The sequence below is a fragment of the Bison bison genome, unplaced genomic scaffold (assembly GCF_000754665.1).
Source record: "Bison bison bison isolate TAMUID 2011002044 unplaced genomic scaffold, Bison_UMD1.0 scf7180017864092, whole genome shotgun sequence".
NCBI classification, from domain to species: Eukaryota; Metazoa; Chordata; class Mammalia; order Artiodactyla; family Bovidae; genus Bison; species Bison bison.
In genome coordinates, this window is record NW_011494664.1 from 1,534,019 (window position 1) to 1,553,407 (window position 19,389).

General features: G+C 39.4%; 1 protein-coding gene across 4 annotated transcripts in view; it reads right to left on the reverse strand.

The window, feature by feature from the left end:
- Nucleotides 1-10,403: 10,403 nt before the first annotated feature.
- USO1 (USO1 vesicle transport factor) overlaps nucleotides 10,404-19,389 on the reverse strand; it is an 81,071-nt gene continuing 72,085 nt past the window's right edge. For all 4 annotated transcript variants that reach the window (XM_010838158.1, XM_010838159.1, XM_010838160.1 and 1 more), the window contains 6 exons: nucleotides 18,223-18,386; nucleotides 17,572-17,655; nucleotides 15,195-15,293; nucleotides 13,153-13,260; nucleotides 11,954-12,169; nucleotides 10,404-11,440 (listed from right to left, as the gene is read on the reverse strand). In XM_010838158.1, coding sequence (XP_010836460.1) covers nucleotides 11,351-11,440; nucleotides 11,954-12,169; nucleotides 13,153-13,260; nucleotides 15,195-15,293; nucleotides 17,572-17,655; nucleotides 18,223-18,386 — 761 coding nt within the window. In that variant the 3' untranslated portion in view covers nucleotides 10,404-11,350. The remainder of the gene's footprint in view (nucleotides 11,441-11,953; nucleotides 12,170-13,152; nucleotides 13,261-15,194; nucleotides 15,294-17,571; nucleotides 17,656-18,222; nucleotides 18,387-19,389) is intronic.

Genomic DNA, 19,389 nt, shown 5'->3' on the forward strand with positions numbered 1-19,389 from the left:
GTATTCCCATCTCTTTCAGAATTTTCCACAGTTTATTGTGATCCACACAGTCAAAGGCTCATAGGCAATTGGCTGGGAGCTTCAAGGAAATGCTTCCAGGCTCTTAAGAAGGGACAAAGAAGAAGATCGTCTTATTCTTCCTCACATTTTTGTGTCTGAAATTGATGCCTAGAACTACATTTTCCTGGTTCATTGAATTTCCCAGCTCCACTCTAAGATATCCATTTTCACGACTTCTCCACTTTCTTCAAACCTCTTTTCCCAGTTCTTACTTCTAACTGATATATTGCTTTCCTACTTAATGGAGAAAATAAAAGCAGTTAGAGGAGAACTTCCACACATGCCCACCACCACCACATACCAAAAAGTCTCCATATCCTCTACCTCCCCTCTTGTTACTGAGAATATAGTGTCTTCCTTCACTCTAAGGCCACCCTCCACTTGTGCTTTAGCTCCTGACCCCACTCATCTCTTCAAAGACTTTAGCAACTGTAACCCTTTCTCTTCTCTAGTTGGTTATTCCCATCTGCATACAGTTGTTAGTATTTCCTATCTGGAAAATCTTTTACACTGGACCCCACTCCTAGTTCAACTGTGGACTATTTCTCTACTCCCCATTACAGCAAAACATCTCTATGTCTGTTATCTCCAATTCTTCTAGTGTTATTTTTCATAATTATTTGTAACTCAAATTGCCTTAAATATTATTGCATGAATTCAATAATTTTTTTCATTAAATACTGTAGTTACTATGACTCAAGGTTATTAAGTTGTGAGAAAGAGTGCTTCAGTATGAGAAATAGATCACTGAATAGTACTGTATTGGATTAATTTTAGAATAGGACCAAACAAATTAAAGAAATGCTCATAACCAAACTTGAACAAGGAAGTTACTTCATTGAATCGCTCAGTCATGTCCAACTCTTTGTGACCCCATGGATTGTTGCTGCCAGGCTCCTCTGTCCACGGTATTCTTCAGGCAAGAATACTGGAGTGGGTTGCCATTCCCTTCTTCAGGGCATCTTCCTGACCCAGGGGTTGAACTCGGGTCTCCTGCATTACAGGCTGATTCATTACCATCTGAGCCACCAGGGAAGCCTTTGAATCGTATATTCACATACTTTTTCATAACTGATTTATTGCCTTGGCCTAATATGGGAGTGTTTGAGAGATTATGATTGACAGCAAAGTATAGTATTATCTTAGTAACCCAATTATATGCTTTGTCATTTTTTTGAGCACAAGATGCTTTTTAACCATTTATCAATAAGAAAAATGTTAATTATACAAGATTAGAAAATTTAAGTTATTTGACATGTCATGTATAGACTCTGTGTGCATTCTTAGTTGCTTCAGTCATGTCCAACTCTTTGTGATCCTTTAGACTATAGTCCCGGAGAAGGCAATGGCACCCCACTCCAGTACTCTTACCTGGAAAATCCCATGGACGGAGGAGCCTGGTAGGCTGCAGTCCGTGGGGTTGCTCAGAGTCGGACAGGACTGAGCGACTTCACTTTCACTTTTCACCTTCATGCATTGAAGGAACTGGCAACCCACTCCAGTGTTCTTGCCTGGAGAATCCCAGGGACTGTGGAGCCTGGTAGGCTGCCGTCTTTGGGTTCGCAGAGTCGGACACGATTGAAGTGACTTAGCAGCAGAAGTAGCAGCAGCAGCAGACTACAGTCCACCAGATTTCTCTGTCCATGGGATTCTCCAGGCAAGAACACTGGGATGGGGTGCCATGTACTCCTCCAGGGGATCTTCCTGACTGAGGGATTGAAGCTGTGTCTCCTGTCTCTCTTGCATTGCAGGCAGATTCTTTACTCGCTGAGCGATCAGGGAAGCCCATGTATTAACTGAGGTAGTTTAAAATGAGCTTCAAAATTCTATTACCTTTATCACATATTTATTAAATATCTTTATGAGATATCTTATCAGCTGCTTTAATCCATGAGTGATATCAGTTAGGTCATATGTTTATAGTATTTCTTTAAAAATTATTTGGCCATGCTGCATAGCATGTGAGATCTTAGTTCCCTGACCAGGGATAGAATTGATGTCCCCTGCATTTGGAAGCATAGAGTCTTGATTACTGGACTTCCAGGGAAGTCTTATAATTTTTCTTAAATAAAAAACAAACTTGAAATTTTATGTTTTCCCTTGTGAGAGTATATTGAATTGTGGCAATAACCTGGTGAAGTCAATGACAGTGTTAGTCGCTCAGTTATGTCTGACTCTTTGCGACCCCATGGCCTATAGCCCACCAGGCTCCTCTGTCCTTGGAAATCTCCAGGCAAGAATACTGGAGTGGGTAGCCATTCCCTCTCTGGTGGTTCAGAAGAAAAGAATTCACCTGCAGTGCAGGAGATCCGTGTCTGATCCTTGGATTGGAAAGATCCCCTGGAGAAAGTGAAGTCAGTAGAGCAAAACAATTCTTCTCCTTTTTTTTAAAGAGATGGCTAAAATAAAGTGCTTATGATAAAAACCAGGATATGATATATATCCAAAAAGTCTGCAGAAATGCAGGGGAACCACTCACAAATCTAAATTTAAGCAGGTATAAAAGATCTTATCCTTTGGAGTCCAAAGAACAACTACAGAAGTACAGAACAGCTGAACCACAGCACTGATGGAAAACAGGCAGGGCAATGAGCCTGCAGTTACATTTTGTCTGCGGTTGTATTTGAAAACTCCACCAAAATCTTAGATTGAGTTGAAAACAGGATGTTTTGTGCTTGGCCTACATTAACTGAGCATTGTACTGGCCTTGCTTTACAAGGAATAAGCAGCTGTCACACAAAGAGTACTCAGAACATGGAGGTGATTGTTTGTTCCACTCAATTTGGGCGCTACATACAGACACGGCTTCTCCCAAGAACCACTAAAGAACATCTGAAGGAGCGGGAAAGATTTCTTGGAGTGCAGCCTCAGGGATACATGTTTGCTGTTTAAGTCTGCATGACTCTAAAGACTCAAGCTATGATCAATGCACAGGGCCACCGGAAAACAGATTTCATCTCAATACATACAGCAGAAATTTGGAATGGTAAAAGGCACCAAAATTAGAAAGGAGACTTGAGAAAGGAAAGGGAACCAGTACTATGTACCATACAACATGGATGAGCTCTTTATTGCTGCATCATAAATTATCTCAAAACTCAGTGGCTTAAAACAGCACACACTTATCGCCTATGGTCTGCAGGTCAGGCTTTGGGCCATGACTTTGCTGAGCCTTTTCCTACAGGGTCTGTCAGAAGGCTGCAATCAGGTGGCAGCCAGAGATGGGGTCATCTCAAGATTCAGCAGGGGCAAGAATTGCTTCCAAGTTCACTTTGTGTTTGTTGGGCAGGACTAAGTTCTTTCTGGGCTGTTGGTTGGAGGCTGCCTACAGTTTCTTGCTAGGGGTGCCTTCTTCATCAGAGCAAATGCTTGGGAAAAGACTTCTCAGGTGGTGCTAGTGATAAAGAACCTGCCGGCCAACACAGGAGACATAAGAGACGTGGATACTATCCCTGGATCGGGAAGATCTCCTGGAGAGGGACATGGCAACCCACTCCAGTATTCTTGCCTGGAGAATCCCTGGATGGAGGAGCCTGGCGGGCTCTGGTCCATAGCGTAGCAGAGAGTCAGACACAACTGAAGTGACTTAGCACAGCACACACACACACAGGGTACCCTCAAAATGGAAGAAAATAGACAGAAATGAGAACCTTCTAGTGACTGAAACCAAAGTTGAGAGGTAGGTATTAAGGATGACCGAAATTTCTTGTTTGTGCAGTAGGAAAAAAGGATGGCACCAGTCCACCTGAAATGAGCATACAAGAGGACCAGGCTTAGGGAGGGAAGGAACATAAATTCGGTTTTTAACATGTTGTATCTGAGATAGCTTTGTGATACCACTTGGAGACAAAGAAGTGGACATTAGCTCTGAGAACAGAACTGGCCTGAAGATAAAAATTTGTGACAGTAATGTCTGGATGGTGGTTGATAGCTTTACACTGTTATACTTATTACCGACCACTGTTACAGTTACTCTGACTTGTTTAATCATCCATTTGCAGGGATCCCAGCCTGGAATAAGGTGAGGTTAAGAGATCAGTTAGTTCAGTTGCGCAGTCGTGTCCGATTCTTTGCAACCACATGAACTGCAGCATGCCAGGCCTCCCTGTCCATCACCAACTCCCAGAGCTTGCTCAAACTTACGTCCATCGAGTCGGTAATGCCATCCAACCATTTCATCCTCTGTCGTCCCCCTTCTGCCTTTGATCTTTCCCAGCATCAGGATCTTTTCCAGTGAGTCACTTATTTGTAGGTGGCCAAAGTATTGGAGTTTCAGCTTCAGCATCAGTCCTTACAATGAATATTCAGGACTGATTTCCTAGGATGGACTGGTTGGATCTCCTTGCGGTCTAAGGGACTCTCAAGAATCTTCTACAACATCACAGTTCAAAAGCATCAATTCTTCGGTGCTCAGCTTTCTTCATAGTCCAACTCTCACATTCATACATGACCAGTGGAAAAACCATAGCTTTGACTAGATGGATCTTTGTCAGCAAAGTCTCTGCTTTTTAACACGCTGTCTAGGTTGGTCATAGCTTTTCTTTCAAGGAGCAAGTGTCTTTTAATTTCACCATCTGCAGCGATTTTGGAGCCCAAGAAAATAGTCTTTCACTGTTTCCATTGTTTCCCCATCTATTTTCCATGAAGTGATGGGACCGGATACCGTGATCTTAATTTTCTGAATGTTAAGTTTTAAGGCCACAGGACTGGGAGAGGTCAGTTTTCATTCCAATCCCAAAGAAAGGCAATGCCAAAGAATGTTCAAACTATCGCACAGTTGTACTCATCTCACCCCCACGTGGCTCAGCTGGTAAAGAATTCGCCAGCAATGCGGGAGACCTGGGTTCGATCCCTGGGTTGGGAAGATCCCCTGGAGAAGGGAAAGGCTACCCACTCCAATATTCTGGCCTGGAAAATTTCATGGACTGTAAAGTCCAGGGGGTCACAAAGAGTTGGACACTGAGCGACTTTCACTTCCACATGCTAGCAAAGTGATGCTCAAAATTCTCCAAGCCAGGCTTCAACAGTACATGAACCGTGAACTTCTATATGTTCAAGCTGGATTTAGAAAAGGCAGAGGAACTAGAGATCAAATTGCCAATATCCATTGGATCATTGAAAAAGCAAGAGTTCCAGAAAAAACATCTACTAATGCTTTACTGACTACACCAAAGCCTTTGACTATGTAGATCACAACAAACTGTGGAAAATTCTTAAAGAGAAGGGAATACCAGACCATCTGACCTGGCTCCTGAAAAATCTGTATGCAGGTCAAAAAGCAACAGTTAGAACAGAACATGGAACAACAGACTGGTTCCAAATCGGGAAAGGAGCACGTCAAGGCTGTATACTGTCACCCTGCTTATTTAACTTATATGCAGAGTACATCATGCAAAATGCCGGACTGGATGAAGCACAAGCTGGAATCAAGATTTCTGGGAGAAATATCAGTAACCTCAGATATGCAGATGACACCATTCTTACGACAGAAAGCAAAGAACTAAAGAGCCTCTTGATGAAAGGGAGAGGAGAGTGGAAAAAGTAGGCTTAAAATTCAACATTCAGAAGTTAACAGATACCTGCTATTGAATTTATTACCTCCTTCCAACTGCACTCATCATGCCCCCCACCCTCAACACCTTGTTTTGAAGAGTTAAGTTTCAATAAAATAAAAGCATGCAGCATCCCATGATCTCCACATCCTGGTATTCATGCCTTTGTGTAATTCCTTCTCAAGAGTGGGCAGGATCTGACTTGCTTCTAGCCAATAGACTATGGCAAGGTGGTGGATGCCACTCCTGTGATATATTTTATGTAAGACTCAGTCTTCTGTGGCTAGACTTTCCCCTTGCTGTCTTGATGAAGTCAGCAAGCATGCTGAGGGAGCCCATGAGGCAAGAAACTACAGGTGACCACTAGTTACCGAGAACAGGCTTCAGTCAACTGCCAGCAAGAAACTGAAGCCCTAGTTCTACGACTGTAAGGACATGAATTCTACCAACAACTGAATGAACTTTGGAAACCGATTCTCCTCTAGTTGAGCCTGCAGATGAGAATACAGCCTTGCTGCCACCTTGATTGCAGGTTTGGGACAAAAGCAGGGGATCTAGTTAAGCTGTGCCCTGACTCATGACCCAGTGACTGTGGACACAGTGTTAAGTCACTAAATTTGTGGTAATGTGTAATGCAGGATAGAAACCTAGGTAATATTTAGGCTTTTATTCAGCTCATCCTACTTTTAAACATGCTAACCATTTTTGTTGTGTAACACTTGCCTGCTTTTTGTTTCACAGGCTTTATGTAATCTCATTTTGGATCTACAACACAAGGGTGAAAAAAGGATCAGAAAGCCCATATCATGTCCACTGCAGCAACTCATTTACATCTCACCTTTTCCCTGACATTTATTATTATTTCAGGGTATTTCAGGGTATTAGCAACATGAAACCATAGAGGTGAGAGAGCTTGTTAAGAGTCACAAAATGGTGAGCTTTACCTCTATAGATATTCCACTAGATTCAACACATTTAAATAAACCTAGAATTAAAAGCCAGAGCTAAAAAAAGACTAGCAGAGCAATTAATGGAACTTCTGTTTACATTCTCATAGGTAGGATAATGTAATTACGAAGTGGTCTCATGTTTTTGTAATAAGCAAAATCAAAGATAATATATAATTGCAGCAAGGTTGCTGCGTAAAACTTTTTCAAACTAAGACTAGTCACAACTGTTTAGAGTGAATGTGGAAAAACTTACGTCAAGACAAAAAAATGAGTTAATCCAAAGGAAGGGAAACCACATTTAAGATACTGTGTGTCATACCTCAATGTTTTCCCCTCTGCAAAGTTATTTTAATTCTGAAAGGTTATAGAAAACCCTAAAGCTTCTGAGTTGTAGACATAGAACTGCAAGAATAATTTTACAGTTCCTGGAAGGGAAAGTCACTAATCCACAAAAGGGACAATTTGATAAAGTAACCTGCATTAAAATGAAACTTTTCAAAGGATATTATTTTCTTTAGATATATATCTTCTATTTGGTTAGCAGGGCAGATTCTTAACAAAAAAAACAGTTTGATTAGGTTCACTAGTAAAGAACTAGTCTATATTGATGATGTCTTTCATTAAAGCTGTTGGAAAAGGCTTTTTTCATTTTTCAGAATTGCAGTAAGAAACCAGTTTGAAGGTCATAGCTTGCTGTTTTCCCCTTAATTCCAAGGCTCAAATTTGCTCTGGATAAGATGATTTCATTGTTCATTTAATATATCTTAAGATCCTTCCCCAAACTCAAGGCTGAGCCATCCAAAGGTTTAGTTCTTGGCTGTTTTCTTTCTATACTCACTCTCTGTAAGAACTTACTCTGATGGATGGGCTTAAATTCCATCTATAGACTATTTTTTTCCAGCCCTAATTAGGTCCAAACAGCCTACCAAACATCTATTTGCAGAAATATATCTATTTGGGTTTCAGATTTAGCAAGCCTAACACACAACTTTAGATCCCACACCAAACCTGCTCCTCCCACCTTCCCCCACGAGTTATTCTTGTCTTGCTCCTCTACTCCCCAGACACGTGCAATTCACCAACCAGTCTTCTTGGGTCTACCTGTAAAATGTATCCCCAATTCCACCATTTTAGACCCTACCACCCCCACAGTGTAGTCTGAACTATATCTGCTTTTGCTTAGATGAGGCCAATAGCCTCCCACCTAGTCCCCTGGCTTTCTTTCTTAACCTCTTCCCCAAAGACAATTCTCGACATAGTGGAGAAAGTAATTTATGAATACAAACCAGATCTAATCACTTCTCTAGCTTCCCATCAGAGTAAAATAAAAACTCCTTTCTAGAAGCTACAAAGCATTTGATACTTACGTATGTGTTTACTGTTGTTTACGCTGCCAGATATATGGGGAAGTTAAATGGGGAAGGGTCTTTGTCTCATTTATAAACTCAGTAAATATTCATTGAATGAATGCGTTTTGCTCTAACAGTAAAGCTTTTTGTTCTGATGAGCATTATGAGGCCTCTACCTCGCTGCAACACAACTTTCAAGAACAGGTTTGATTTTCTATCAGCATAAGTTCAAAGTAACTAAGTTGGTGATAGATAGGGAGGCCTGGCGTGCTGCAGTCCATGGGGTCGCAAAGAGTCGGACATGACTGAGCGACTGAACTGAACTTACACATTTAAAATGTGAGCTGTTACTTAACCTCTTGTAGTAATCTTGGATGATTATTCTTTTCTGACATGCCAGAGACATGCAACTGTACTTGAATAAAACTTAAAATAAGGAAAAGTATGTTTTGTGCTTTATGACTGCTCCACTGTTGTAGTTTCCAATACATGGGAATAGCCGCCCCCCACCACCACCACCTTTTTCTTTCTTTTTTGGCTGTTCCACACAGCATGTGGGATCTTAGTTCCCTGACCAGGGATTGAACCTGCACCCCCTGCATTTGCAGTGTGGAGTCTTAACCATTGAACCTCCAGAGAAGTCCAGAAATAGCCTTTAATGTGAAGGCTGACAGAGGAAACATGTTCAAAAGCAAAGTGAAGGATGAAAAAGAAGGTTATGTGCCATGATAGCTAATGTATTGGCATAGTTCTAAAATATTCTTGAAGGAAGCGAAATTAGAGAGTGGTAGAGCACTGAGGGTCTTATCCTCCTGGCTAAGGACTCCAAACAGTAGGCAACTGTAGTCTCTGGCTCCTGTTTTCATTTCAGGAAGCTTCAGTTCAGTTTAGTCACTCAGTTGTGTCCAACTCTTTGAGACCCCATGAATTGCAGCACACCAGGCAGGCCTCCCTGTCCATCACCAACTCCCGGAGTTCACCCAAACCCACGTCCATTGAGTCGGTGATGCCATCCAACCATCTCATCCTGTTGTCCGCTTCTCCTCCTGCCCTCAATCTTTCCCAGCATCAGAGTCTTTTCAAATGAGTCAGCTCTTCGCATCAGGTGGCCAAAGTACTGGAGTTTCAGCTTTAGCATCATTCCTTCCAAAGAAATCCCAGGGCTGATCTCCTTTAAGACGGACTGGTTGGATCTCCTTGCAGTCCAAGGGACTCTCAAGAGTCTTCTCCAACACCACAGTTCAAAAGCATCAATTCTTCCGCGCTCAGCTTTCTTTATAGTCCAACTCTCACATCCATACATGACCACTGGAAAAACCATAGCCTTGACTAGACGGCCTACTGTGGTGAATACTGAGGATGGCCCGGAGAGGCAACGACCAATTGGAGATGGAGACTGAGTTAGGAGGCTTCAGAAGCAATTCAGGTAAAAACAAACAAACAAACAAGACCCCCAAACTATGGCTACGTTAGGAAGGTGTCCTTTTGGGCTCCAGGCTGGACTGTGCAGCTTCGAGGGCTTCTTGCATCTTCTCTACTCCAAGCCAGCCTGAGTGACTGAATTCTGGCAAACTATCACTGATTTTGCAGCTATTTCTTTCTGAAGACCTTTGGTATTCTGTTATTCTTGGAAGTCTTCTTCCTTCTCCTGACCCACTTTTCTTTATTCTTATAATATTGGCCTGAAGAGGTCACCACATGGTGTCAACTTTAGAAGAACATCACACAGTACGAGCTGGTCTGGTAATAATCACATGGTCCTCTGATGGCTGATGCCATCTCCAGAGGTGTGGCAGTGTGGGAGGGGGCGGGATGTGGTACGTATTCATGGGCGCTCTGTAACACACAACCATCTATCTCCCTTTTCAATACTTCCTTTAAAAGTCTGTGCCCCTTAGTGGATTCCTCAAATTATTACTGAAACCAGGAGGTAGATGAAATATATTATGCCCAACTCTCTTGCTGTCTTGCCTTTAAATAAGCCTGTGGTCATTGTTCAGTCACTAAGCTGTGTCTGATTCTTTGTGGCCCCATGGAGTGCAGCACACCAGGCTGCCCTGTCCCTCACCATCTCCCAGAGTTCACCCAAGTTCATGTCCCTTGAAATGGTGATGCCATCCAACCATCCTCTTCTCCTTTTGCCTTCAATCTTTCCCAGCATCAGGGTCTTTTCCAATAAGCTGGCTGTTCACCTCAGGTGGTCAACGTATTGGAGCTAGTTTAAGTAAAAAATCATTGTGAAGAAAGAACTCCATTGCTCAGTTTACAAACATCCAAACCCTACTTCATCTGTTTTTGTTCCAATTAAGTTCCCTCCAATCTTATGGAATCCCAATTGTTAGATTTAAATGATAAGACTGCTGTTATCACCCAGTTATAGCAAAGTCCTCTTAGTAAGAGAAGGACGCTTCTCACCGCTTCTCCCTGCTTCATCCTTTACAAAGAACAAAATACTACTCTCAAAATCTCAAAAAGTGAACCAAGACCAGGAATTAAGTGAACATAATATCTATTTTTATTACGAAAACATTAAATTTTGACACATTGCTTCATTGCTTTTTTAAAAATCTATGATCTGACTTAAACCTATTCAGCAAAAATGCCAATAAATTATATAAACCATAGTTTGAGTCTTTTTTAAAACTAGGGACATAATATGTTTTATAATAATCAAATAATAATACTAAATCTGAGTTGTATGAGCTGTTAATTTGTAATGTGTTTTAATGTTTAGCTAAAAATAAAATCAAAACCAAACACATGCTAATACACTGTTGGAAAAGTTTCTCAGAAACCTCCTCCTCTTCACTGCGTGTCTGCAGCCTTCTTCACTAGGTACAGAACACCGCCGTGTCAAGTGTCAAGGCACTCACGCTCAACTGTCTTGTCCTGCTCACATCAGGAGTCATACTGGGTGAAGGGCTGATGATGTATTACCCCCAGACCATGCTATCTTGCCTTTAAGTAAATCCATTTCTTCAAAAGGAAATCATTAGCTAGGAACTCCAATACTTAATTTAGAAACAGTGATTCCAACATACATTAAATCAAATGTGTTAGTACTTAAAAGTCACAAATTCTGAAAAGTAAAAATAGCAGACAAATACAGAACTCCACAAACAACCAATGAACTAAGGCAAATAGCACTGCCACCACATGCCTGAAAAAAATGGTATATTTTTGGTATCTGTAGTTCTTTGCAAATTATATTTTGGAACAGTTTGGTTCAATAAAAGATGTATATTCTACATAAAGTTAGAGTAACAGGATTATCAACATGGGTGGCATCATTTAAAAAATACATCAATAGTTGTATTAGTGAATGTTTTCCACTTGGTTTCTAAATCTTTATTTTCTGTGGAGGCAAACCAAAGCACTGTCTTAAGACTCCATCTTCAAAGTTACAATATAGTCTCTATCATTCCTAGAGATTTTAAAGCTAGATATGACCCTGCTCCTTGCCATCATCTTCATCTTCATCATCCTCATCATCTTGGTCTCCGGATTCAAGTTCATCCTCTTCCTCAACCTAAAGGGAAAATACTCATTTAACATTATGAAGATCTGGTCACATCACATTCAACACAAAATGGTATCTACTCCAAGGATAAATTCTTTACTCTAGTAAATATAGTAGATTATGGGCCATCTGATTTCCTTGATTTAATATTCAAGGTTTCCTGTTATTTTTAATATGCGACAAGATACACAGGTTCACTTGCTGCTAGATGGCTACAACTCTACACATAAATCTGAACCAACACAGCCAAATGGGGATGGTACATTTGGATGGTGAGTGTCTCTGTTACCACAGGAACAAATAAATCAAGTCACCTTCCAGGCTCAGATTCTGAAAGAGAAGAGTTAACAAAAGCTGGAAACTGCATCTAATCTGTGTCTTAAGTCAATTCACATACCTACAAATCTATGCCGGTAGTGCTGATATACAAGCATACCAACATTCCCATGACACAGGACAATGTTTAAAAACACATCATAAAGAAACACATATAAACCATTTTTGGAAACATCGCAATCTTACTGGATGACCAAGTTCCTTGAGTTTATTCTTTAATGAAAATATTTTCTGGTCTTGATCGGCCAACAGCACCAAGAGATCATCTTGTTCTTTTTTAGAATCTGTAATGTCCACCTCGAGCTTGTTTTTCTCATTTTGTAAGATGGCAATGGTACTGTTAGATGAATCCAGCTGCTCTTTAATAGCAGTTCTTTCCTCAGACAGAGCTTTAATTTCATTCTAAGAAAAGAAAGGTGAAAATCACAATCAAAAATTAGTATTCACTCTCCTACGGTTTTAACAAATATATTCTTTCTATGACAGATCTCTGTACTCATACAATCTGAAGAGTTTGGGGGTTAGGTGTTGGGGGGACAAGAGATTTTAAAATACACACACACACAAAGTCATCTAGTAACATGAGAATTTATGTTAGGCTATACATCAAAGATGATTGCTGTGAAAATCAGAGTTCGACAACAAAAAAATAGTTTTAATTACCCTACTCCTCAAAAAATCCTACTATTTCAGATAATCAGAGGAATAAATAAAGACATTAACATCTTACAGAAGCCTGGTTAGCACCAGAATTAGGACTCAAATTAAAAAAAAAAAAAAAAATTATCCCAACTTCACATATACAATTAAATGGGAAAGAAAGATAGCTTCAAGTAAAATCCATAGCTTAAATATAAAATAATTTGACCACAATCCAAAAGGCAGAATCACTTATCTTCCTCTTGCCATGTTTTAATTCCTACCTTTCCATTTTTATTACTGTTACCTCATTCTTTACTTCATCCTATCTGTTTTGATTTTTCTGTCACACAATAGGCTGGTAGGATTTAAGGTATCTGTGTTCTTTAGCTTATGGCTTGTGTATTAGCCAAAGCTATACTCCTTGTTTCTTACTGTGATTAGAGATTGATAAGAAAACTTAACTCTTTTTTACTTTGATTAAACATGTGCTTTTACTTTCAAGTACACTCATATACAATCTTATTTTACATATTTGATACCATTATTTGAAACAGCATTTAAAAATATTCATTTGTGCCACCTTTAGTCATCAAAATAGGAATGGACTTATTGTGAGGTAAGATTATGTCCCATTAACTTTCTTCATAAATCCAAGAATTTGAGAAATTAAATGAAATAAAATAAAATTCCCTGGACTTCATTTCACATAGTATACAATGAATAAAAAGTTTCACCAAACCAACCTTTAACTCTTTAGTTTCTTGTAATAATGCTGACAGTCTTCCTTCTACATCAGTAGTTTTTGTAGCTATTACAGTTTCACTCTCTCCTGGTACAGGAGCTGATTTCGCCTGAAAGTAAAAATTGGAAAAAAAAAAAGTTTCTTTAAAGTTATAATCAATATGAAATTCTAATGATGATTTTTCTTGCTATTTTGAAATTTTATTTCCAGTAACAGAAAAATTTAATTCTCTCAGCATTTACCCTCAATAACGTGCTCTCCCTGAACAGATGAGTTGCCCTTACAGTGGAGCAGGAGGCTGGGTCAGGAAGGGTGTGGTATAAGCACTCATCAGAGTATAAGAAAGGTTGGTTTAAGCAGCCTCAAGGCCAGGTCAGACAAGTTATCAATGACACAGCTCTAATGTAGCTACGGCATAGCATTTAATACGTAGAGAACACTTTTCAGTCTTTTCCTCATAAAATTCCTATAAGTTAAGACTATACTATCATTTCAGAGAGACAGATGCGTGCGGAAATTGAGTTGAATGCCATTAACTGGGAAAATGCAAGTATTTTCTTAAGAGCTATAGGAAGTAATCCTAAATCAAAAATTTTCAGTCCTTCCCTTATCTTTTTTCTTCCAAAATACTGGGAAGTGGGGGTGTTGATCTCACAAATACCAAATACCTTAAAATGAGGAAAGGACTTTGGAACTGGAAGAGGCAAAAGAATTTTGAGGTTCATGTTAGACAAAGTCTCAACTGCCTTGAAGACACTGTTGGTAGAAATATGAACATTAAAGGCAATACCAGTAAGGGCTCATAAAGAAAGACGCAGGCTGTAGAGAAAGGTTCTATGGTCTCAGAGAAAACACATGGCATTATAAACAGAATGCTGGTAGAAGTATGGATGTTAAAAGTTTTGGTGAGGTCTCACATAGATGAGGAGGCTTCCCAGATGGCTCAGTGGTAAAGAATCCACCTGCCAATACAGGAGACCCAGGTTAGATCCCCGGGTTGGGAAGATCCCCTGGAGGAGGAAATGGCAACCCACTCCAGTATTCTTTCCTGGAAAATCTCATAGACAGGGTCATGTGGCAGGCTGTAGTCCATGGGGTCACGTAGAGCTGGACACAACTCAAGTGACTGAGCACGCGTGCACAGAAATAGAGACGAGGAACATGTTATTGGAAAGTGGAGAAAAGGTGATCCTTGTTATAATGTGGCAAAGAACTTGGCTGACTTATGTTCTAGTGTTGTGGAAAGCAGAACTTGTGAGTGATGAACTATTCTAGCTGAGGAAATTTCTAAGCAAAGCATTAAAGGTGTGACCTGGTTTCTCCTTGCTGCTTACAGTAAAATATGAGAGGATAAAGACGGATTGAAAAAGGAACTGTTAAGCAAAAGGGAGTCCGAACTTGATGATTTAGAAAATTTCCGGCCTATCCCTACTGCAGTCAACGACAAAGCATGTCCCAGTGAAACACCAAGTGTGTGGCTGCATAACCGTTTGTGAAGAGATTACTCATGTAGCACATGGACCCAATCAACCATCTCTGCAGAAGCTGGAATAGAGATGTGGTTCCCCAGGAGGGATCCAGGAGAACCTTCCTCCTTGTTGGCTTGGAACCCTGGGAATTGCATGGGTCACCAATAAGGTTTTTGATAATTTTATACCAGCAGAAAACCTGCCAGCTTAGACTGAAAGATGGAGTGAAATATAAAAGACCAACAGGGACTTCCCTGGTGATCCAGTGGCTAAGCGTCTGCCCTCCCATTGCGGGGGTTCAATGGGGTTCAATGCCTGGTCAGAGAACTAGCGCCCACACACTGCAATTAAGACCTAGGGCAGCCAAATAAACAAATAAAATGCCAACAAAATGAACCATAACTAACTGATAAAACTGACCTGGCAAGTCTGACTACTGAAACTCTGGCTAATGAATAACCTGAATGGAAGGTGCTGACAAATTTGCTTCTTTTCCATAGTGGCTGAGAAATAACCTCCTGACCTTGTATATACTACCTTTCAGAACAAACAAACAAAAAAAACAATAACTTACAAATGCTTCAGTTTTCTGTAACAGCTCCTGTTTTTCGGTCTGTAGTTTGGTAATCTCCACAGACTGTGAGTTTAACTGAGACTTTAAAGTTGCCAGTTCCTAAGGGACAAAAATATTTGGGTTGTGACATTAAACAGTATTAATTTCATTAAGGAAATGTCTATTTACAGGAAGAAATTATTTTCTTCCTTGGCTCTTCTAAAATCATTACTTCCAAGTTTTAAAATTTAAGTGAAAGAAGTACTCTTGAACTTTGGGTTCAAGATGGAGAATTAAATGTGTACATTAAACATGTTCACCTCTGCTTCCTTGCAAGATCCAGTGTAAAAAATCACAACGGGAGGACAGAAGGAGGAAAGGAAGAAAAGGTGGGAAGAAGGGAGGGAGGAAGGTGAGGAAGAAGGAGGGAGAGAGGGACTGAGAAAGGACAGGCAGGAGGGAGAAACCCATAGGGACAGAGAATAAGAGAAGAGAAAATAGCACTAAACTGTGGAATTTCCAAAAGCAAATGACAGTGGTAACCAACTGGCACACCTGAGCGAGCTGAAACAGAAGCTGACCTTTTAGAAAGCCACGCTGCTGCCTGATTCATAATGCAGAACTACCAAAAGGCCTGGGAACTGGTACCACCAGATGTTTTGGAACTGTGAGTAAAACTGGGGTCAAAAACAGTAGGGTTGGAACTTCCCTGGTGGTAGAGTGGTTAAGAATCTGTCTTGCAGTGCAGGGGACGTGGGTTTGATCCGTGGCCCAGGAACTAAGATCCAACATTCCACAGAGCAACGAAGTCCACACGCCGAAACTAAGACCCGATTCAGCCAAATAAGTAAAAACAACAACAATAACAAAAACCCAGCAGGGTTGGCTGAAAGTCTGCTTAGAAATAGAGCACTGAATCCCTGTCCTAACTCATGCCTCAGGTAATGTCTTCTTTTCTTTTGTCTGAAGACTAGAGGTATATTATTTGGAATGGGCAAAATAAGATGGTTTTAGACTCAGGGGCCACCAAACACTGATGAAAGCAGTAGTAGTGTAGTGAAAGTGGTAGAATTAACTGAAAGCTTATGTATTAAGGTTGACGTTTCCAAACTTCTTGCTCACTCCCCTCAAAACAAGTCCAGGAAAATGAAGCAATTCTAACAAGGTTAGAACCATAGGGCAATCTTACCCCACAGTATCTGGCAGTGTCTGGAGATACGAGGATGCTGTCATGTAAAAAGTGTTTTATTCTCTTAATATTTTCTATCATGAACATACATGTCTTTTCTCTGACTGTTTTGTTTCTTCGGTTATCAAAGTAAGTTATGTAAAAATTACGGACCATTTGGTCTTCTTTCTATACTCTATTTTACTATATATTATAAAAAAAACCCAAAACTGTTATTTAAAATATATCTTTGGGAAATATGAAAAGTAAATTTTTACTTGGGATTTATAGACTAAGAGTATACACTAATAACTTAATTTCATTTTAATATAGTTTTAGATTTCATAAAATCAAAACAGCATATTAACTCTTCCTCATAAGAACAAAACATTATGGCCACATTATTGGAGAGTTGTAAATCATTATTGACACATTATTATTATTTTTTAAAATGTTTCATTGTAGAATCCACTCTAGGGTCCAGAGACATTACCAAAATAAGACATTTTGCTACTCTCTGTCCAGGCATTCCCATCTGATCAGGCATGTCAGAGGGTGAGGACCAGCTGACTACTAGAGAAGGAAGTCAGTCCTAGGTTGGCCAAGCTATTAATTTCTTTTTTTAGTATTACTTTTTTTTTTTTTAAAAAGAGACATATATTCCTTTTATAGAAAATGAAGGAAGGAGAGGGGGATAGAAGGAAGAAAAGGCACATTTGCTTTTCTAGACAATATAAATTACTATAGCAGAAAAAGTTATTTTGCTTTATTTTTAGCTAGAGTCATATAACTGAAATATATACAAGTTTACTTTCTGTTTTTCCCTTTTCCAATTCTAATAACCAACTTTCTTCTGGATAGAACGATTTAAATGCCCAATACATTTAACCAAGCAGTTACCAAGAAAATTAAGCACAAGATTTTGTATCTTCATATTTGCAGCTTATAAATATATTTAAAGTTTCCTTAATTGCTTACTGACAATCTACAAACAACCTGGGTAAGATGCTGAGATCTATTAAAAAGTATACCATTGAAAAATAAATACACCATAAAAAGCAAAATACCATTACTGTACAATTAAAACGGCTTCTGTATTTTCAAATGGCTGTTTTCACTTGATAGAGAAGTGAAGACGCCTGACAAAGCAGTTCTAGATTAATGCAGGGCTGTTACGCTATTATAATTAAAACAAGACAAAACAGAGCCTGAATCAAGCTGAGAAGTGACCTGTTTTAACTCTGCAATTTGTTCAGAATCTCCTGCTGTTGCTGAAGACTGTTCATTTGTGCCAGGTGATGGTTGGGAAGATTTCTACAAAGAGCAGAGAGATAAACTGTGAAATAAATTCAGTTTAAATAGTGAGGAAAAAACAAAACAAAACTGTACACACATAAGCTATGCCTGGTACACGCACACCAAAAAATTCCACACTGACATTTAAAATTTTATGCCCAAAATAACATTTCAACATAGCACATCTTGTCAACAAATTTTCCATAGCTAATCAACTCATACCAAGTCATTTATTCAATCTAAGCACTTAACTGAGCTAATACAAAGAAAAGAGCATAAAAGCAGGTATTTACTGAGTGATTTCCATGTATTAAAAGAGTTTCATATGGAGTACCTCATTTAAATCTCACAGCAATGGGACAGATACCACCACCACCATTTTACAGCTCAGGACACAAGTTTAAAGAGGTTAACTAAATTGCTCAAATTCAGTTAGCTAGGATGCACTGATGCTTTAGACAGTCTGACTCCAGAGCTCACGTTCTAAAACCTTAAAATGATAACTTTAGCTTAAGGGATCCAGAAATAGAAACAAGCAGGATGATGAGAATTATTTTTGACCTCGATTTTATAACATTCACTTACCAAATTTTCAATCAAAGAGTCTTTTTCAGCCAGTTGACTTTGTAAAAGTTCCCGATTACTTTTTAATTCTTCTATCTCTTCTCGCAGCCTACTAATTTCTTCTGGCTGAACGCCATTCATCTGAGCCCCATCAGTGTAAGGACCTTGATGCTGACTGTCTTTTCCTATTAGGCATAAAATTTGAGAAGTCAACATGAAACTTTTCATTTTTTGAGCTGACAATTCAAGCGTAAAAAAATACATAATTTCCTGAATAATTACTTTGGAGGCACTTTTGTATGCACATTTCACCTTTGCAAAACAGTGCACTGACAAAAATAACAAACTGATGTTTTCAGGGTTTCTGGGAGGAAAAACAGCACAGTCTTAAGACTAAACTGGCTCAGTGATCTAAAATTAAGAATTATAGTAGCTTCAATTCCAATTCTATCACTTAATATAAGAGAAAATAAAATCTTTTTAGAAATCTTCACAAAAGAATAGCTTTCTACACAGCCTAAAAGAACTGACGAATTATTGTCATAAATAGAGGAAGTAAAAGTTATTTTCTTCTGAAAATTTTGGTCACCTTCATATAAATAAACTATGTTTCTAAGCAGCTAGCATTCCAATCATAAGCAGTATAGAATGAGACTATTTACAAGCATTTGAGCCCTTAGCATGTGCCAGACACCAAACTAGAATTTTATATATATTACTTCATTTAAATCTCAGCTCTACTTTGCAGATTAAAAAAAAAAAAAAGGAAAGGCTAGACCAGTCATTCAAAACTGGCTATACATTAGAATCACCTGGGGAGCTTGTAATAATCACTGATGCCCGGACCCAGTACCTAACTAATTTAATTAGAAACTTCAGTGGGCGTCTCAGTATCAGTATTAAAAAAAAACTCAAGGGATCTCAATGTGTAGGTAGCTAAGGTTGAGAATCAATGGATAGCAGAGATTGGACTTCAAATTCTGACTTACACTTCTGTCACAGCGATTAAGGTTAAAGAAAGATGAGCCCACAAGAATAATCTCTTGGGGACACTACAATAGGAATGGCCAGCTACACTTTGGAGAAGGCAATGGTGCCCTACTCCAGTACTCTTGCCTGGAAAATCCCATGGACGGAGGAGCCTGGTAGGCTGCAGTCCATGGGGTCGCTAAGAGTCGGACATGACTG